This window comes from Octopus sinensis, linkage group LG5, assembly GCF_006345805.1.
Source record: "Octopus sinensis linkage group LG5, ASM634580v1, whole genome shotgun sequence".
Lineage (NCBI taxonomy): Eukaryota > Metazoa > Mollusca > Cephalopoda > Octopoda > Octopodidae > Octopus > Octopus sinensis.
This window is the reverse complement of record NC_043001.1, coordinates 127978293-128000992: the sequence shown is the minus strand read 5'-3', so window position 1 is coordinate 128000992 and position 22700 is coordinate 127978293. Positions and strand designations below refer to the sequence as shown.

Genomic DNA, 22700 nt, shown 5'->3' with positions numbered 1-22700 from the left:
TCTATTTAATACAGAGAAAACCTCTGAGTCGCAGCCTGAAATTCAGCAATTCTTCATAAAAAGCTTAAATACCATATTTTCTCCAGATAAGGAACATCATATAGACAGAGCCATGTGTCCATCTAAGGCAACAGTTTCTCTCTTTTAATCAAGTTTTCACATCTAGCATTCTCACTACATATAATTCATGTTCTTGATATGTAATAAATATACTGGACATTATAGTATGGCGATATAGACAGTAGTAAAAGTCATTTGCATCAGACATTAACATGAAAATAACTTTATTTGTTGTATGTATTTAAAAAAAAAAGAGAAAAAAAAACAAATAAATAACAAGAGGCAACACAGAAATAACTGAATTGAATTGACAATGTGGTAAGAAGCATAAGAAATATGAAGAAATGAAGTAATTGATAATGTAGAACTCAAGAAAGCAGAGCAAGACTTCCAATTGCAGACAACAAATGAAAATAAAAAAAAAAAAAAGAAAAACATTTATTATTTCTTCATTGAGTATGTATGCTTCCTTATAACCTAATCCATAACCTCTCATTTTTTTCTGTTATACATACTTTTAATCAAAATGCTTTCCCTAAATTTATTTTTTTCAGCAGAGTTACGAATCAGGACACCCACCTAAGTTGGATCTTCTGTTTTGACAGTGATTTTTCTAAATTTCTTTTTTCACCACAGCCTTAATTTTTTTTTTTTTGAAAATTTATGGTTTTCCTCATACCCACTTTCTTTCCACAATCAAACTGATTTTGGTCAAATTTTTTTTTTTGGCATTGCACACTTTAAGACAATGGGAGGAGACTTTTCAGTTTGAAAAAAAAAAAAAAAATTCCAGAAGAAAAGGTGTATGAATTAAGAGATTTAGTTGTTTTTAGTACACCCTACAACCCACCGATACCTTCCTCATTTCTTCTCCACCCAAGCTTAGCGCCAAGCGAAATTACATGTAAGAAAAAGCATTTAAGAACAGAAAAGTCTGTTATTAAAAGAAAAAAACGTTTGAAAATTAATAATTTTTTTTCAACGCCCTTGTTTGTTTCTGTTTATCAATTCAAAATATTGGAGAGCCTGAAAAGATCATTGCTGGGATTTATCCAGTGATTTAAAAAAAAAAAAAGGGTATGTAAAAGAATTTATTTTAATAACATTCTTTTCTGTTAGCAAAAGTCTTTCCTTACACATGCAAACTTGCTTGGTGCAGGGTGGAAGAGGGCTGCAATAAAAATTTAAATTACAAATTATTTTGTTGCTTAAATCCCAGAAATGGATCACCATACTATAAAATGTCTATGGGTACAAAAATATTGAAAAACATCAATACATATCAGAATGGCAAAGAAATGAGGAAGATGCCAAAAAGTTTGTACGATGTGCTAGAAACAGCTATATCGCCCTTAAAACTACACACCTTTTTTTAATCACTGTGGATAAATCCCAGCAATGGCCTTCTCAGGCTCTCCAATATTTCAAAATTATAAGCAGAAAACAAATGGAGGGAAGGATTGAAAAAAATTAAATTTTCAAAATTTTTGTTTTTCATTAAACTTTTTTATTTTTGGTAAATATACTTTTTCTCACACACACACATGGTGTCAAGGTGAAACAAGTAAGGTACCAGGTAGTCGTAGGGTGTGCTAGAAACAAATGCTAAATCTTCCTTAAACCACTTTTTACCAAAAAGGCTTCTTCCTTTGTTTTTAAGTGTGTAGTGCAAAAAAGATTGGTCAAAACCTGTTTGGATAGAAGTAGTGAAGGGGTGATGGAAAAAGCATAAATTTTCAAAATTTTTTTTCATAAAAAGCACATCATTTTAAAGGCTATAGTGATTTTTAAAATATGATAATAATAATAATCTCCTCATCAAAATGGAGAAATCCAAATTTTGTGGGTGTCCTGATTTGAAATTCAGCCTTTTTTCATAGTACATTCTTTAACTAAAAACTTTCTATCAGAGAGGGAATCAAAAAAAAAAAAGTTTCGGATAAATGAAAAGTAAATGAACAATATGCCAATCAAAAAGCATCTAGTTGACTTTGTTTCATCAATGGTCTTTGGAGTAAGAGAAACTACCATGCATTTTGCATCAAACGACGAAAGAGACGTGGTACAGATCTTTTACATTTCCCTACAATGTCTGTCTTAGTGGGCTTAATGGTTTGATTGTTACAAAGAACTCAACAGAGAACAGTATGTCATTGCAACAATAGCAGCAGAGATGGGTTTCATGAGCAAAACAAGACGAAGAAATCAAAGAGTTGCTGACAGTGGAAGGAAAGGAGTAATGGTGGTAAGTGTTGATCTTGCTGGTCGACAGCAGCGACGGAGGCAGTGGTAATGGGACATAGGAGAGAGAGAAAACAGACAAAACTAACATTGAATTTAAAGAGCTTTGAAATGATTTTAAAGCTGCTCATTTTGTTTTCCAATTCTGCATGTATAAAAATGAACAGACCTAGACTACTTGTGTACATCTTTTGCTGTATTTTCAGATTATCATAAGCAATTTAGTTGATTGCAAGGTATAAAAGATGCTGACAGGTATTTACGTATGTATGCATGCATGCATATGTATATGTGTGTTTCTGTATGCCTATTAATGAAGTATGAGAAAGTAACTCAATGAAAATTTGAAAAATCAGATGATAGAAAGGTAGACAGACAGGTAAATGATATTTTTTTCTTTCTTTTTTTTTTTTTTGTGAGTGTGTAAGAGTTTACTTTTTCTTTTTTCCTTTTTTACAATGATCTGACCGCACCATGCTTTTGAATGCATGTTGCTTGTGAGCTTTGTCCTGCAACTGGCAATTCAAATCAAATACATCTGCTGGCAATGGAAATTTTTTCAATAAGTTTTTTCGTAAGTGAAGCTTTTTCAAATAAGCTCCACTTTCAAGACTGATGCCAAGGTTTTTTGCTGCACTGGTAAAAAGTCTTGCTTCAGTAGTTTCATCATTGGAGATGTCCTCCTCACTGCCAACTTGGTTTGAAAATGTAACGCTATTTCTCAAACAATGTTTGGTTTTCATAATGTCCCTTTCATTTCTCCTCGATTTTTTCTGGATCACTAAACGTTGCGACATACATTTTTTGGATGTTTTTCTGTCATGCTGAGATGTCATGTGTTGCTGTGCAGCAGTTTTCAGAATAGATTGACTCTTCAACCTTTGGTTTATGTTTTCTAGTTTAGACGTAATGTAGCTAATCCCTTTTATCACAGAATTTGATCGACTGGACGCTTCTCCCGCTTTGCCTTTCAACAGTTCTTGGTCAGTTTTGCAAATAATTCGTACAAAAGCAGCCAAAGAAAGAAACATTTTCTCCATTTCCTTCATAATATTAAACAAACCTGACTCTTCTGAATTATCAGAAAGGCTTGAAACTTCAGTGTCATCAGAGCTTTTTATTCCTTTATCACTTGAAACAGTACTACTGGTGGTAGTTCTAGAACTACTGCTGACAGTACTACTACTGGCACTGTCATCACTGACACTATTTAATTCATCACTCTCAGAATTTTCCCCTGAATGCTTTTCAATCACTGACATTATGCTTGCAAGATCATTATGCCTGATTTTAAATTTCTTGGCTTTCTGGTTAGAATTCTGCAGATTTTCTCTGAGCAACTGAAAGAGTTGACTCTCAAGTAGATTTCTCTTTTCCTCACTGACATCATCAAAGAGACTGACAATTCTTTTAATTTCAGAGATCAAATTGGTTTTATGTTTTCTACTAGTTTCTTCACCTGCTTCTGCAGGTGAAGCCTTTTCTTCCATTTCTCCACCTGTAGAACCATTCTGGGTCTTTTCAACGTCTCTGACTCCTTCTGTGTCTTTTGAAACAGCAGCTAAGCCCATAGCCTCCTCACTAACCTTTGTAGGACCCTGGAAATTGTCAGGTAGACCATTTTGGATCACGGCTGTGGCAATATCTGGTGTCAGAATATGACCATTTTCATTTGCGGAAGTAATATCGTCTAAAAGGTCATCAGAAATCATATTCTCAAGATCCCTTGGACTGTGATTAACTATTTTATGATTAAGAATTTCATAAACCATTTTCCGTCGGAAATAGGGCATATCTTCTTGAGTAAAATCCATTTTGTCTCCTCGGCTGATGTACTCGGCATAAATACAACTGAAGACACCACAATCAGACATGTTTTCTTGAAGTGGTATATTCTTCATATTCACTTTCACCCAACAGTTGGTGTCCATTTCAATATTCTTTTTGGTTTTCATTTCTTCTCTCAAATAATTAAGAATTGCATCCATAGCATCATCCCTGTCTTGTAAATAACTGTCATAATAGCAGATACTAGACTGAAGGAAATCAACAGCTATGAGAGTCCAATGATTTTCACTCTCCAAATGAATTGGTATCAGCATTAAATCATGATCAAATATGTCTACATTTTTGGTCCACCGCCTTACACCATTATAGCCTCGTTTCATAACCATGGGAAAGAAGAATGTGCTTGGAATGTAGACTGAAGGATAGCCATCTATTTTACTTCTTTGAACAATAATATTCATGTAAAAATTGATGATTTCATCATTGAGCCAGTTGGCCCCAACTAAAGTAGCCATATCACATCGCTTTATATTTATGCGGAAACCTTGAGTCAGTACTTCTTCGGGAGGAACAGGTTGCAAAGCCCTTTCAACCTCTAAAATACCTTCTTTACCAAAGCTTGCAGGGTAATAATATTTTACTTTAGAAGCACCAAACGAAGAACCGTTTGGTTGAGACTGAGTGTGATTTAAGTCAGTGTATTGCTGTAGATGACATGGTTGGGAAGATTGGTTGGGATCAGTTTGGTTATTTGAGATATGAGTCTGGGATTTGACATCAACATTATAGGTATTGTATATTTGAGTTTGATCACCAAAATGCCGTACAGAACCATCTTGCACCTGAATGTGATTCTCAGTAAATTGAGACTGTTGCTTTTCTTGTTCTGAATGATAATGTTGAAGCGAAGGATGAGAAATACCTGGGTTGTTGTGTCCTGATAGTGTACTGTCAAGAACACCACCAATAATTGACAAATTAGAAGTGTTCGCAAGACCAGCATGTTTATTTTTCTGTAGCACTTGATGGGAATGTGGCTGCTGTTCTTGAAAGTTGTTACCATGAGGCCATGGATGCAGTACAATTGATGTTGTGTCTCCATCATGTTGTTTCCAGGCACTACCATAGTCTTCTTGAGTCACTTCTCGACATCGCTCGTCATTAATCATTTCCCAATTTCCACTGCCAATAAAAAATTGGGCTTGAAAAGTACACATAAGATTTTTTAATGTTTGCATGTCTTTTTTTTTTCAACATAAAGTTATGCATAAGTTCTCATTTTGAAATTTACTCAAATATATTATAGAAAAAAAAAAAACTAAGAAAGACCATTGATGAAGACAGATGTCTTTAATTAGATTTGCAACAGAAATATTAATTTTTAACTATTTAGCCAAAATTCACCAAAGTAGATACCCTGTAAGAAAGTTTTAAAAACCCTAAGTACTAAAAGGTAGGCTTTGTAGACGTAACAAAAAAAAAAAAGATTAGGAAATATTTAAAAAATACAGAAATTGCTTTACTGATGAAAAAAAGAATGTGATATCTTAAAAATATATATATATATATATATATATATATATATATACATACATACATATATATATATCTACATATATACATACATACATATATATATCTCTACAAGAAAATATCGGGTCATCCCATGAATAATGTAGTTTTTTCAATTCCATGAACTAAAAGTCGGAGGGGGACAGGATAAACTACCTGCATCAACTTGCTATAAAAGCAGGTAGTAATTTTACCTTGTCCTTATTCTTAGTGCAAGTTTTGAAGAGTGCAATTCAATTTTAACACTAATTTTTTCAAAAGCTATAATGGAAGTGACAAAGGAGTATATTTGGTATATTTTGCTTTACGAGTTCAATAAAGGCAACAATGCAACGAAAACTGTGAGGAATATTAATGCAGTATATGGAGATTGGACAATAAGCATAAGCCAGTGTCAACGGTGGTTCCAGAAATTCTGAGCCAGAAACTACAGCCTTGAAGACAAGCCTTGTCCTGGAAGATCTGTAGAGCTCGACGAGGATGTCCTGCAAACTGTTGAGGAACTAGCAGAGAAGCTTAGATTTGGTCATTCAACCATTTATCAACACCTGCATGCCATCGGAAAAGTCAGTAAATTGAGTCAATGGGTTCTTCACAAACTTTCCTAGGCTAATCATGTACAAAGAATGAATGTGTGCTCTTCTGTGCTATCATATCTCACAAATGAACCTTTTTTGGACCGAATAGTGACTGATGATGAAAAATGGGTTCTCTATAAAAATGTCAAGCACCAAAGAGACTGGGTAGGGAAAGGAGAAACAGGGGCACACCAGGCTAAAGAAGATCTTCACCTATGTAAGGTGTTGTTATCTGTTTGGTGGGATATATAAGGTTTAGTCCACTTTGAGCTTTTTAACCAAAACCAAACGATAACAAAGGAGTCTACTTCAAGCAACTTGAGCAGTTTAAGTCAACAGTAGAAGAAAAAAATGATTATCTTTGGTTTCAAGATGAAAGGTATTCTTCCATCAGGTTAATGCTCGGCTACACATAGCGAAGATGACATTCCAAAAGCTAGAGCAGTTTGAATGGGAAACGATGCCCCAACTACCATATTCACTGGACATTGCCCCACCTAATTATTTATTCCTCAAGTCATCAAAATCATTTGGACAGAAAAAAATATGAATTCTGTAGACGAGGTCAGAACAGTACTGGAGGAGTATTTTTCATCACAGACAAGCGAAGTTTGGAAGAAGGGCCTTGCAAGTCCACAAGATAGATGGAAGAACATTGTAGAAAATGAAGGAGAGTATATTTTAGATTAAAAAGGAACTTTGTTTATCTTAATTTTGAAACATAAAAGTATTAAAAAACCACTTTGTATATGGGATGACCCAATACATTGAAAACTGATCTAATGATAGTAAACAAACAAAAAAAAAAAAAAAGAACTATTTAGATAATTGACTATTTCATTTGTTAACCCCATTTTACTACCAGAGATCCTCTTAAATTTATTTTGCCATGGACTCCAGGCTTTGAAAAGATTCTTGACTCAGTAACAGGTCTGCCCTCTTGTGTTTCGTTTGCCAGCTCTGTCTGGCCCCGTGTCGGTGGCACGTAAAAGCACCATCCGTTCGTGTTCGTTGCCAGCCTCGGCTGGCCCCGTGCCGGTGACACGTAAAAGCACCATCTGTTCGTGGCCGTTGTGCCAGCTCTGTCTGGCGCCTGTGCAGGTGGCACGTAAAAAACACCCACTACACTCGCGGAGTGGTTGGCGTTAGGAAGGGCATCCAGCCGTAGAAACACTGCCAAATCTGACTGGGCCTAATGAAGCTTTCCGGCTTCACAGACCCCAGTTAAACCGTCCAACCCATGCTAGCATGGAAAACAGACGCTAAATGATGATGATATAACTGAGTGATAACACATTTTTTATGGCAGCTTCGTAAAACTTTAAACACCCACTGCCCTTCTCAAAGCAGCTTTTCAAAACCCAAGTTATTAAGCCTTAAAATGACCAGATACAGCTCTTAGGTATTTGCTTAACATAATATTTTTTCCATACATCACTAAAGCCAAGGGATTTCATTGTAAGGTAATCCAATGAGTAAAAGAGAACATTCACATAATTATTATGTGCAAGTTTTGCTTAGCTACTAAAATAAAGCAGCTCCAGTTATTTAATGGTCTCCTCTAAGAGATGAAGGATTAATATATTTAGATTCTTTGTTTAATACAAAGTGAAATTTTATAATGCTTGAATTGGAAGGTGAAATTATTTATAGAGGTCATAGTAAATCATATAGCAGAATTTTTTTTCCAAATTTTCTATCATACATGTATAGTCCAAATAGAGAAATATTGCTACTACCCAAGAAGGAGAAAAGAGGAACTGGGAATAAATCAACTAAATTCCTTTTTGCTCATTTTTCTATGCTGGCACAGATTGGAGAGATACTTATTTCAGGAGGTATTTTATGGCTCAACACTCTTCCCGTTGCCAACCCTTGCAGGTTTCTCAAGTAAGGGATTTTTTTCTTCTTTTATCCCACTAAACTTCTAAACTGTAGAGCTTCAGAATGTAATGTTCACTGAGAATATAAACAACATTGCTCAAATGAAGAAGCAGAGATAACTTCATGTGAATACGCACACACAAAGGTTTGACAAAATAAGTATGGATATATAATCAATTAGTTTTCTTATTAACAAGTAGTAAATAACATCAAGCTTCCTTGGTTAAGTACTGCATGATAGTTCTGGAGAAATGATTAGGAAAGGAGTTATTAATACCATAGGAGCTATGATAGTTTAGCATAACCTTTGTGTGCAGTAGTGTAAAGTAATTTTTACTGTATGATCTATTTTTATGAATTAATGAAATGTAAAGTTTAGTGAAGAATATTATCAAAACCAAGAATGATAAAACAAATATCTTAAAAAACATATCAGTAAAAATAACCTAATTTGAAGAATTTACTACAACCCACCACCATTATCATTAAAATGGTAAAATATTTTAGTTTTTTTGTAATATCAAGTCTCCAACTTGTTCCCTCCCCACACAAAAAAAAAACAAACTTAACACCAACTAGAAAACCTCACATTCACTTTATAAGCTATTCCAATGTCCTCTAGTCTACAGATGCTAAGGGGGGAAATGTCATATGGTTATTAGCTTTATCTGAGATTTCAGTAGACTAGCTAGGTTTACTTAAATAGGATGTAATCAAATTAGCTCTGGGCTATCACAAACATTTCTTTCTTTAACACCAGAAGCCAGAAATGATAAGTCAGTGTTGGTGGGTTAACCTGAATGGGATTTGAACCCAGAATGTGTAAGAATATAAAAGAGATGTAACTAAATATAGCATTCTTACCAACCCAATTCTGACATTGCTGAATCTTAAAAACTTTGACTGGAGCAGGCCTCTCCCTCAAAGTAAAAGGCAGACAGTATGATGCCTGTGTATGTACAGCGATGCTACATAGCAGTGAAACATGGGCTCTGGCTATAGAGGACTTGCAAAGGCTTGAAAGAAATGAAGCTAACATACACCACAGGATGGGTAATGTCACTGTGCACACACAACAGAGTGTAAAAGGCATCATATGTTGTGTGCAAGAGAGAAGACCATGCTGGTTTGGTCATGTGAAGCTTATGCATGAGGACAGCTGCATATAGAAGTGCAAAGCTCTAATTGTAGAGGGAATCTGTGGAAGGAGCAGACCCAGGAAGATGTGGGACTAAGTGCTCAGAAAGGAGCTGGATGCTGAACCTGAGAAAATGACAAGGACCGGGAGTTGTGGCAATTTGCTGTACTTAAGATGCACCAAGCTAATTAAAACTGTTATCATCCATACATATATATTTCTTTACTACCCACAAGGGGCTAAACACAGAGAGGACAAACAAGGACAGACAAAGGGATTAAGTCAATTACATCGACCCCAGTGCGTAACTGGTACTTAAATTTATCGACCCCGAAAGGATGAAAGGCAAAGTCAACCTCGGCAGAATTTGAACTCAGAACGTAACGGCAGACGAAATACGGCTAGGCATTTCGCCCGGCGTGCTAACGTTTCTGCCAGCTCGCCGCCTTCCATCCATACATATAAGCTTGTCCTTTGCAGGTGCCAGTGCTACATAGATGCAACCATGCTGGTGGTACGTAAAAAGCACCCAGCACACTCTGTAAAGTGGTTGGCGTTAGGAAGGGCATCCAGCCGTAGAAAATATACCACAACAGACAACTGAAATTTAGACAGCTCCTCGTCAAACTGCCTAGCCCATGCCAGCGTGGAAAACGGACGTATGATGATGATGATGAAAACAAATCAAAAGTCAAATTTGATATAATGCCAGGGAAATTCCATGAAAATCGAAAAGATTCATGTAAAAAATGGATGCAGTTAGTTTGATAAATTACTGAGATTGAATGATGGATGAAAGAATCGGGAGAGTCTCAAAGAGCCTTGACATATTTAGTTACATCTCTTTTATATTCTTACACATTCTGGGTTCAAATCCCATTCAGGTCAACCTTGTCTGTCATTGATAAAAAAAATATTAATTTGTGGCTTTGTGCCTATGCTGGGAATCATTACGAAAATCATAGAACACAATATATAGCCAAACTTCTTTTGCAGTGAGTTGTTTCATTTCATATCAGCTCTGACTGAGCTGACTTTTGATTGAAGGAATTCTTGCCGTGATAATCCCATCTAAAACAAGATTGTCCTTTTACAAGGCAGTAAGAGTACAATTTGTGGGTATTTGCGTGCTATTTCTAGCAAACTGAGCAACCATGGAGAGGCTTTTGTGTAATCAATAAACTGCCATCTGGCATGTTAGAAAATGTAGAATATTAGAGTAAACTTAACTCCATTCTGTGGTCTGAGTTTAAGTGCCACTGAGGTACTTATAGCCTTTCATCCATTTAGGGTCCTTAAAATAGGTACATAAATCTCTGGCATTAAGGAATCCTTGCATTCCTGAAAATCTTGCCATAATTTTGTAATGTGAAATCATTCTTTCACTAACTTCCATATTACATGGAAATCAATGGGAAATATGTTTCACAATGTGCAATTCCATAGTAAGCCTTGATTTTCAGGATCACAGTGTTTCCATAACATGAGGGATGCTGGGTTCAACAAATTCCTACAAATATATGGATTTGGAACAATGTTACAACCCCCATCCCTGCAAAAAAAAAAACCCTTTCCATTGATCATGTTTCTAGTAAAAGAAATATCCAATTATGTGTTTCTAATACTTTTCAAAATTACAATATTTTATCTAATAAAGCTTATCTAATCGTTTCGTTAATTTTGGTCTAATGTTTGAAACCCATTTTAACATTGGGCTCTTATATGACACAATGACATAATTTCTGTAGGGCAAAAAAAAACTTGAATATAAAACTCAGGGTGGCAAATTATGCTAATAGAGGCAATAGGAACATTTTGTGGTGACTGTCTGCATCAGAGTTCAAATCCTGTAATGGTTAACTTTGACTTTCTTTCTTCTAGGGGCAATTAAAATGTAGCAATCCAAGGTGGTAGGTTGGTAGAACTGTTAGAAAGTTGGCAAAGTGCCTTGTAGTATGTGTTCTAACAGCAATGCTTGCACCAACACTGGTCCCTATCTGTACTAGCCTAGGTCAGTAACCTTTCCCCAGGAAAAACGTCAGTGGTGAGAAAAGGGGAGACTTGCATGCATGGGCAACTACTAATCCTCTTCAATAAATCTTGTCCAGGCCTGCACATATGTGCAGATGCTTGGTTACTATTGACTGTCATTGGCCCTACTAATTCACACAAGCAGATTACTATGTAAAGAGCAAAGAAAGTAGAGAGGAAAACATTAAAGACTAAATAATACTGTAACTTATAATCTTATATTCTATGAATGAGATTTTTTTTTTAATAACTCACTAAGTAACAAATCATTTATAACCTCCTAGAAATATTTTAGATGTTTAATGTGTAAAGGATACAATACCACAGACAAATCAAGAATAATCCTTTTTTTAAACTTACAAGATTTTACTTTTGATCTTTCCAATTCTTACCAATGTAATAATTGCAACTTTTAACTGACTGTGATGTTATTACCCCAACTCAACCCCTGCCTTCCAATTATAAAAGATGAATATCTCCAAGAGTTATAGGTACCCATTAAGCCAGAGTTTAGTTGTGCAATTTGGATTATTCTCCTTCTTAATTAAACAAAACGTAACATTTTCAGAAATGTTGGTACTTATTCCCACAGCTATGTAGACTAAGCAATTAAAGACAATGAAATATTAATTGAAGACTGATGGTAAGAGCTTAGTTCTCCAATAAAGCAGAGTTCTTAGCCTTTGTTAAGGACTATTTGGTGATACTTGGTTCAAGTATTAGTAAGGGTTGATTGAAATGAATGCGATATGTGTACAAGTTGGTAAATTTGAAAGAGCAGAATTTATCACAGTAACAGTAAAAAGAAAATGTTGAAGATATTTGGTAATTTAGATGCAGCTTAGATTTACTAATGAGGAAAAGTTTCAGTGCAGATGATCATGTTACTAATCCAAGTTATTCAACTATTGTGATTGTTAAGGATGTTAAAGCAATTATTTTTATAAAAATACAAATTAAAAATTTATTGTAAAGTTAGCTTCAGATTTTGTAGCTTTTCAGACTACCAAAATCATGAGCAATGCCAGTCAGTGATAGCGTAAAAGTAGTTATCAACTATAATAACCAACTTGCTTTAACATTACTAATGGTGAACAGATTAAATTGAAAACCATTTCAGATACTCAGTTACCATATTAACCAGCTGAGTATATGAAGACATGTTGGCAGATTCACTCTGGATAAATGACTTATGAGAACTAAAGATAAATAAGAATGAAAATATATGTTGAACACTATGGATTCTAACATGCTCACAATGTACTCAACTTCAAATAATTATCAGGATTTGTTAATTAGGTCTTGAATTTAAATGTAAGGGGAAAATCATGTAAATGTTATGTTTAAACATTTGAAAAAGAGTACTATTAACAAAATTCAAGTGGTTACAATTAGAATTTATTCAAGTTAGTTTGTAGACTCTAGACAACTTACCAATGCAACCCTGGAACAAGCAGTTCATTAAAATAATTATTTCAGTGGCAAGACTTCAACTTAAGCATTTTTAGAATAGGGATGCATCTTGAGTGTATGACAATCTTACAATTACATAATTCTTATCAAAAAAATTATTTAAACCTTGGGATTTGTAATGAGAGCTGCTTGCTACAATATTAACAAACAAGAAACAGAAATAAAGAACTTGAAAAAAAATCATACAAGTAATATGAATTCTAATTGTGGAAATCTTAAGATCAATAACAGAGAACTGGAACTGATATTCCAATCCCAAATGCCAACCCTACATCAAACTTTTTGTTTTTTTAATGTGAGCAGGTACTAAACAACAAGAGTGCCATAAAAACAAATGAACATTTGTCCTTCCTTGTCAGAGCAGAAATTTATCTTGGATCCACCCCCACCCCCCAATTCCAGCAGATGTTGATGACACAGATTTAACTTAAGTTCTTCAAAAATTTATCTGTTAGAATACTATAATGTAGAATAAATAAAATAACAATAAAATTCCATATTCAACCCAACAAACAAATATTTGCAAAAATCCAATATATCAAACAGGAATTTGTTTGAGTAAGAATCTTTGATAAGTTTTAATCTTATATGTTCTCAATGTAAATGTTTAACTTGCAGATTTACAAGTGTTACAGGCCTCAAAATTATAAATTGTTGCTCAATATATGTGAGGGGAAGGGTTGGGGGTTTGGTCATTGGAGAAAGTGGAAATTATTTTTCTAGCAATTTCAATATAAGATCAGTCACCAAACACTAAAAAAAAAAATAATAAAGAGAGAGATTCTTATTCCTACGATAAGTGTATATATGTGTGTACACAGCCACATAGAGACATAAACTGAAGTATCTAGCACTTATATTTTCACATAGAAAACAAACTGTACATGTATGAATTCAAAGAAAAAGCAACCATAATAGTTTTCTAAACCTTAAAGGAGCAGAATCAAAACAGAGAAAAATCTATCTTGTTAATAGGGATAGGAAAGAAAAAAAAAAACACTTTTAAATAAAAGGTAGACTTAATATTCCAGCACCTTAACTTCACAGTCTTTGAACATCTCCAGATGAAAAAGATATAAACTAAAATTAATTTTTATGACTCCGTAAATAGTTTAAAAAATTAGAAAGTAGTATAGATCAAAATTTCATCCTTGCTCAAATGTACAGTAAACAATAACACGTTTTTCTGGAACTAACAGCTGTAGCCTAAAGAAAATTTTTTTTTTAATTTAACAAACAGAAAAAGAAAACTTTCATCAACAAGTGGCCTAGTGGTTGGGGTGTTGCACTTACAAAAGATCAGAGGTTCAATTCCTTGACCAAGTGGTACATTGTGTTCTTTAGCTAAACAATTCATCTCACAATGCACTGCAATCTCTGACATTTGACATGTAGCACACCAAGCATCTATACTGGCAATGTTGATTTAATGGAGGAAGTGAGCTATTGTCCAACAAAAAATTACAGAACTGTCTTTTTTGCACTTGAGAGACTACTATTTAAATATATAAATATCAACAAATTAAAGTTCAATTAAAGAAACAAACTATGAACACATACAAACAGACTGTAGAATATTACCACCTATCTCTTGTTTACAGAATGATTTACAATCATAATAGTTATATTGAGCCTAGAGACAAAGTAGGTGTGAGGTTAAGGTGCTGGGGACTTTTGATTAGAATGTCAGCAATTCAAATTCTGTTACAAGCTATTGAAATTACTCCAAATTGTACAATATACAAAATTTGCAAATATTAACTCATTAACACTAACATGAAAAATTCTTGAGCCATTAAAAGTGCTGCAATTAGCTATGAAGTTTTAGAGATTGAATATTTTCCCTTAGATTTAAAAACATTCCCAAAACAGAACTTCACTTAAACTATATTATTAAAAAAATTTTTTTTACCTGACAGATAAATATTAACTATTATTTTAAGAATATATATTAGAACAAGAAAAAAAATACACCCCCTACCACCACCAGAAATAATTAAGGAAAAAAGGGTATCTAAGCAAATTTTGGCTTAGCACTCATAATCAATGAGAAATAACCAATGCATAACTATATATTTAATAAAAAAAAAAACATGTAATTCATATTTACAAGTATAAAACGTCAAAGAGTAAATTTTTTTTTAAAACGTTAAAAATGCAATTGATAATTTTAGTGTTATGCTTCAGTTAAGCTGTCAAAACATCTTTTTAAATAAAATAAAAATAATAGTAATAGCAATCCAGATTAAAACATTACCTAAACTTACCTATGTTTTTCTCACATTAAATGCATTTTTGGTGTCAATTTGTACAATACAAAACATTCTACCAAAACTATATATATTTGCAAAAATTTCTGTAAAAGCTATGAATTTACCCATTCATCAGTACTCAGTGAAAACAAACTGTAAATATCTATCAATCAACCAATCAATATATGTTAACTGAATTCTGTTACAGAAAACTACAAGAGCACATCCATACAGTCTTATTGCGACAATTAAGCAAAACAACCTTGTCAAACTTTTTCACATTTAAAGCCAAAACAGAATTGAACTAGAGATGTAGAGAACCACAAGTTCAAATCCTACTATAGTAATTGCATTTCATCATTAAACAAAAATAGATCTAATGGGTAAGTCCAAAGTTATAACAGCTATAGTTAAGATCTATTGCTAATGACTGACTGTATTAACCAGTAGTCCAGCATAATTAAATTCAGTCATTGTGTTTGGAAAAGAAATTTATTTTCTGACAGCAAAAACATCAAGGGAATTATAACACTGCATACTCTCTGATTTAAAATAAAACATCAACAGTTCAAACCTGTTCAGATTGTAATAGAAAATACAAAACAGTCACTAATATTTTAACAATGGTTAAGGTAGCAAGCCAGCAGAAACGTTAGCATGTTGGGCAAAATGCTTAGCAGGGTTTCGTCCATCGTTACGTTCTGAGTTTATATTCCACTGAGGTTAGCTTTGCTTTTCATCCTTTTGGAATTAATAAAATGAGTACAAGTCGGTCACTGGGATTGATGTAATCAACTTAGCCTCTCCCTGAAATAGCTAAACCAAAAACAGTTGTTTCTAAGTGACTCTAGTATAAATTAACCACAAATAATTTTCTGCTTAGTACCAAGTCTTTTTGATTATCATTTTAAGAAATAATTCAAGAGATTTGATCCTCATCATTTTACTGGAATTAATTTTATAAATTCTCCTTCTTCAGAAGGATGACAGGGAGTTGAAAAATTTTCCTTAAAGAAAATATGAAGCAACAATTTCCACATCTTGATAAAACAGCTATAATAAAGCTATTCTTTTAATCATCTCTATGGACATCTAACACCATCTATACCACAGATGCACATTAGCATCTCTTATTTATAGTTAAGAAATCTCAGTGGCACATATATGCATTGCTTAAAGATAGCCCTAAAATACCAAAGACACTTATATGCACCCTACTCACTACATTGTAAAATCCCAGAGAAGCTGATATGTGTCATTTAACCATCCATATGGGACTTCATAGCTACAGATAAGAGATGCTTATATGCCTCTCTGATATGAATGCATTTTATTTTTTTATTGTGTTGGGATAAGACTAATTTTGTAAGGGAGTGGGATATATTACTGGTATAAATGTTGAGACAGACAGGGTTTGAGCTTAAAACAGCTAGACTTAAAGCAACTAAACCAATTTATAACAACTACACCAAATATGTTGTCTTATGTAATAGCAGTGAGACTAAGAATGGTGATGAAAGTGTTATGAATTATAATATCTTAACATTAATTCCTTCCTACAATAGTAAATAATAGATAAAAATATAGATATCTTATTTTGTATTGAGTATGAAAATGCAGCAGTGTCGAATGACGATAGATGGATACTGTCTTTACTTAATATAAAACAATTGAATCAAAACAATAAGCATTCATTCAATTTTCAAAATTCTACCTTTTGATCTATTTTTTTGTTGCAGGATTAATTGATTTTTTTTTTTTATTGTTATCAATACTAAGGGTGTCGAGAACCATAAACACAGCTATTGGATTCTTCTAGAAAAATTATTTCTTTGGATTCAACACAAGCTCTACTGCTTTGCAGAGGAAAAACAGGAGGCCTAATAAACTAAATCAGCACTAAAATGTAATCTTACCTAGTTTGAGACTAAAGGTCAATACAAGATAAACAAATTGTTAAAATATGGAGGCAGAAATACTAACACTGAGGATCAACTAAGTCAATAAAATCAATGGAGCTGAATTTGAATGAAACTTAGAAATTAGTTTCAGCAAACAAATTTACTTCAAAAATTAAGAGAAAGTTCTACTGATAAAAAAAAAAAAAACTGACTGCCAAAAACAATCTAATAAAACATGGAAATGCTAAAAATATTGGAGAATTAAATGTTGTCACACGAAAAGAGTCAAATGGGGGGAAAAAATGTACTAGTCTGATCTTAGCAACAGTTCATGAAAATGAAATGTGTCCAATTAAAAAAAAATGTGTATTCCTAAATGTAATAGCACCTGCAGTAAAAAGTTAGCTCTGACCTGAAGTGGATGTTGGACTGACCTTTAACCAAGGATATAGACAGAACAACAGCAACCCCATCTTGCTGGCAAACCACCTTATACACAAGACTATATATCTAGGTACAGAAGAGGTGATGCTCTGAAGTATATTAATATAGAATGAGATGAACTTATCAAATGTATACTAACAGAGAAAAGCAGACAATGAATTAGTAGAGATAAATGTCAAGTGATTAATACCTATTAGTAATAAATTTCAGCCCTTAGTGTCTCACCAAAGTCAATTTAGTCCTTCATTGCTCATGGTTTAATGAAATAAGTACAGGCAGTCCAGCTAAAATAAATACTATCTTGATTGGAATCTTACCTTTCCTTTGGACAAGAAAAGACGAGCCTTCAAATAGCTCTCTGATACAAATAGAAAGAAATAAGCCTAAAAATAAAGAGTATTACACTCAAAACCTATCAAACTTTGGATGCTAAACATGGCAAAAGAGATTATACAATTTTGCTAGGTTTTAAATTTTATACCTGAGCACTAACTAAACAACAAACAATTATTCAACTAAGTACTCTAGCATTTTAAAAAAATTAATTTTATTTTTATCAACATAGGTGCAGGAGTGGCTGTGTGGTAAGTAGCTTGCTAACCAACCACATGGTTCCAGGTTCAGTCCCACTGCGTGGCATCTTGGGCAAGTGTCTTCTGCTATAGCACCGGGCTGACCAATGCCTTGTGAGTGGATTTGGTAGACGGAAACTGAAAGAAGCCTGTCGTATATATGTATATATATATGTATGTGTGTGTGTCTGTGTTTGTCCCCCTAGCATTGCTTGACAACCGATGCTGGTGTGTTTACGTCCCCGTCACTTAGCGGTTCGGCAAAAAGAGACCGATAGAATAAGTACTGGGCTTACAAAGAATAAGTCCCGGGGTTGATTTACTCGACTAAAGGCGGTGCTCCAGCATGGCGGCAGTCAAATGACAAACAAGTAAAAGAGTATATCTAATTAATTCAGATAAAGCTTTAATAATTCTCTTGTATAATGTGATTAAAAAATTTAAGTTGTAATAATGCTATTGATATGAATTCTTTTTAAACTAATTTTTGTTTGTTTTGTTTTCAATCATTAATTTCTTGGTAAGATCTCCAAAAACCTAAGCATCAAGCAATCAGTTTACATTATACACAAATAGGTAAAGATATGACAACCATAAAACCCATGTTCTCAGCCGCAGTATATATCATCCTTCTTTAACATTCGTATTTCATGCTGGCAGAGATTGGATGGTTTGATAGGACCAAACAAGCAAGAGGACTGTGTCAAGCTCCACTATGTACTTTGACATGGTTTCTATAGCTGGATGCCTTTCCCAGTGCCAACCATTTTATGGAGTGTACTGGGTGCTTTATTTTTATGGCACTGGTACACATGAGATCACCAACTCACAAGATCATTTGACAGAATAATAGTGCAGTACTGAGGAGGGTAGCTTTGTGTTGAGAGGCTAAAGTATGATAGACAGACAGGAACAGGTGTCTTGCAAAAGATATATAGCTACCTTAGCAAAAAGGAGAAAGAATGAACAAGGTGAGGTGTGAGGGCCCAAAGTAAAAATAGGAACGGAGAATTGTGAAAATAGAGAGACAGAGATGAAGGTAAAGGTGAATGCAGTCAATGGTGAACATGGTTAGAGGTATGGTTAATGGTTAATGTCAGTTTAGGGTAAAGGAAAATAGGAGTGGGTGGCAAGTAAGAGTATAATAAAACCATAGACAGATGCAAAATAGAGAATTGATTAAAAATGAAGGGGAAACAGAGATGCAAGCCAGAAGGACATAGTGGTGGATATAATGACAGGAAAATATGTGTGGGGAGGGTTCAATGGAATACAACAATGTTGGGGAGCGCAGGATGAGTGACAAAAGAAGTGGTTCCAAGAAGAGGGTAGCACAAAAGGGATGAAGTATGTGCAGTTCCATTCATAAAATTGCAGCAGTTGAAGAAATAATATCTCATTAAAAAGGTGGAGGGATGAAGGTTATAAAAATGAGTTGTGTGGAAGGCTTCACAGGTACAGATTGGGCGCAGGGACATAGACATTATCAATATGTTAAGAAGAAAGGGTTTTCTCAAGCACAACTAACTGCCAATCATCTTGGTCCTTTGACAACGTTGCAGTGGCTCAACAACCTGAGGTCAGTTTTCATGTCTTTTCTCATGGATCTCCTCCTTCCACAAGTTTTATCCATATTTAGTGATTGACACTTTATACAACTATCCTCATCCATATACAGCACATAACCATACCAGCACACTATAGCTGATGCCTCTTATGCCCAATTTTTCTTTAAATACATTTACACTTTGTCATATATGCACACTAACAATGCACGTCTAGTAGAGAATGTTAGCTTCCACAAAGTCTACTTTCTATTAATCTTCCTGTGAATCCACTGGACCTCTAATGTGTTCATAGTTTGCACTGTGTACACCAGATGGGATTTCTCCATACTGAACAAGGCCATTTTCCTAAAGGGATTAGTGTACTGCTCTCTTGCTTACTAAGACTTTGCTAAGTTAATTTTAAGGCCCTTTGATTCCAAGTTTTACTTGCACATTTGAAATTTTTCTAATTCTACTAGATTCAGCTGTATGAACATGAGTATCAGCAGAAAGGATTTCTGACAGGCAACGAGTTCTCATGGCTTAAAAGACTGACAAACAGAAGGAGGTGTAGACCTGATGAACTATCTGCACACCAAATTCATCACTGAGCACACTACTGTTACCTCACTAGCAGCACTCCTGTGCATGACTTGGACAGCTCACACCAGCCAATTCATCTACTATTAGCTTCTGCAGCAGATCAAGGAACAAAGGATCATTAAAATACTTAGACCAATCTAATCAACTTAAGATCACAATTGCCAGTTACTAAATTATTTCATTATCAGCATTGTTTTAATGTTCATTTTTCTTTCTTTGCATGGAGGAAACAGAATTCATGAAGGCAAATTTACTACAGCAAGATGTCCTTTCTGTCACCAACTCTCACTTGTTCCCAAGAAAAGTAATATTTTTCTATTGCCAAACACTTTCACAGAAGATTGGAAATGACTGACACACTACATGTAAGATAGTGATATTTGATTACAACTATTGCATAATGTCAAGACAAATAGACACAAACACATGCACACACATATAAGACAAGCTTCTTTCAGTTTCTGTCTACTAGATTCCCTAATAAAGCTTTGGTCAGCCAGGGGTTACAATAGATAATAAACGCCCAAATAGCCACACAGTGCAACAGAACCTGTAACAAAGCAATTGGGAAGCAAACTTAGCTACACAGCCTTCATCTAAGTACATAACAGTTCAGTAATTTTAAAAAATAACACCTTCCTACTAACAGAGTAAAATATCTTGACTGGAAAAACTATGGTTAACATCCTATTAGACAATAAAATATATTTACATTTGGCCAGAAAAAAAACCCCAGCTCTCCATCCAACCAAAATTAGTGTGCATGTGTGTGTAGATAACTGAGCAGTTTGTTCAAGTACATCTATTTATTATGCCAATAAGATTACGTGAAAATATTCAGGCACTGTAAGTAGATTTTTTTAAATACTACACACACACACACACATTCTTCAGAACCAGCTGAAAACCCCCAACCCACAATTATAGCTGTAGTAGTTATTAACTGCTACTTAAGTATTTTGTGCACGTCTAGATACATTCTCAAAAGATAAGAACTGCAATGCAATATCTATACTGTATGCATTTCATCTCTTTATGTTCTGAGTTCAAATTCCACCGAGGTCGACTTTGCCTTTCATTCTTTCAGGTTCAATAACGTAAGTACCAGTTGCGTACTGGGGTCGATCTAATCGACTGGCCCTTCCCCAGAAATTTTGGGCCTTGTGCCTGGAGTAGAAAAGAATATCTATACTGTATGAAATGTGTGCATTAATGTAAGTCTTCAATAGTTGCATGCTGAATGAACCAGCAAAGACATTGCTTTCTCAACAATACCAGAAAAATTTAAAAGCTTTAACCTTAAGATAATGCAAAGTTGGTTTAAGATAATAGCTGATGAGATAGACAGTTAATAGTAATATGTCAAGCAGAAATAGAATCTAGGATTTAGTAGCAAATATATGTACCATTTGTAAATATCTGCAACTGACCAAGTATTATTTTGCTAAAATTATATATAATTCACCAAAGTTCTAACCAACCAAAAGTTAAGGTACAAAACATTCAATCAAGCTAAAGGAATTAACCAAGAATTTTGAGGGGAAATATATAAGTCATAGGCAATATTATCCTAACTTATTTTCTGATTGCCTTAAACAAAAAGAAAAATTTGATCAGTCATTCTCCATCCAAGAAGCACAATGAATGTATCAAATGTGTGACTGGTCTGTCATAGGTGTGTAGCTTAAAAGAATAAAACTGTAAAACTGCTTTAGAGAGGAACATGTTAGATGCATGTAGATGAAGTAATATGTATCAGGTATGAAAAAGTGGCACTGATGAACAGAGCATGAGAACTGCAATGATGTCAAAATGATATTTGTGATAAGGGTGATGCTGCAACTTGGAAGTTACTGAATGATATCAACTGAGCAGACATAGTACTACTAAGAAGTGTAAAAAAAAAAAAGAAAAAAAGCATATTCTGTTAGAGAGATGGTGTAGTAGACAATAACGATAATGTACTTAATCTGAAAATCAGTCTATAAGATACTGAATAAAACTGAAGAATTTGAGATCTAAATCTCGTAACCTGAAACCAAGCATTAAATAAAATAAGATCTGAAGTGAAACTAACCATCTGAACCGATTTTGAGATATCAAAACAAAAACTTTCACACCAGAATCTTTAACATTAAAACAATATATTAATAAGTACTATAAAAATTTATGTAATGACGATTAGAAATATGAAACACAAAAGACGGGGAAATCAGTAACCCTTAGAATATCATAATCAAAGGAACATGTGATTAAATACATCTAAATTTATAAACATGATAAACTGGTAAAAGATCTTGCAGCTTAACTGAATGGCTTATAAAAAAAACAAACTGAGGTTCAATTCGTAGTTAGCTCACTTTTTGTTTCAATATATCTTCCTTGTGCCTGCGTCATTAACACATGAGATACTGTCTACTTTTATGTATAAACATTTCTAAAATGATAATATACATACTGTTAACTTGAGTCTCTTTGATATCATCTACTTCATGCTTCATCAATATTTTCATGTAAATTTACAAGCCTTTGCACACATTTCGAAAAGATTTTAACTACATATATGAATAATGCTTAGACTGTTACAGGAACAAATTAACAGAAGTTTAATTTGGG

General features: G+C 34.0%; 1 protein-coding gene across 2 annotated transcripts in view; it reads right to left on the bottom strand.

The window, feature by feature from the left end:
* The window catches only part of LOC115212363 (polynucleotide 5'-hydroxyl-kinase NOL9), a 69321-nt gene that overhangs the window by 40543 nt on the left and 6078 nt on the right, over window positions 1–22700 (bottom strand). The window contains exon 3 of one of the 2 annotated variants that reach the window (XM_029781236.2): window positions 483–5271. The exons of the other annotated variant lie outside the window; for it this stretch is intronic. Within the exon in view, the coding sequence (XP_029637096.1) occupies window positions 2733–5271 (2539 nt within the window). The 3' untranslated portion in view covers window positions 483–2732. Of the gene's footprint in view, window positions 1–482; window positions 5272–22700 lie in introns of those variants that run through there. 2 annotated transcript variants of the gene reach the window in all.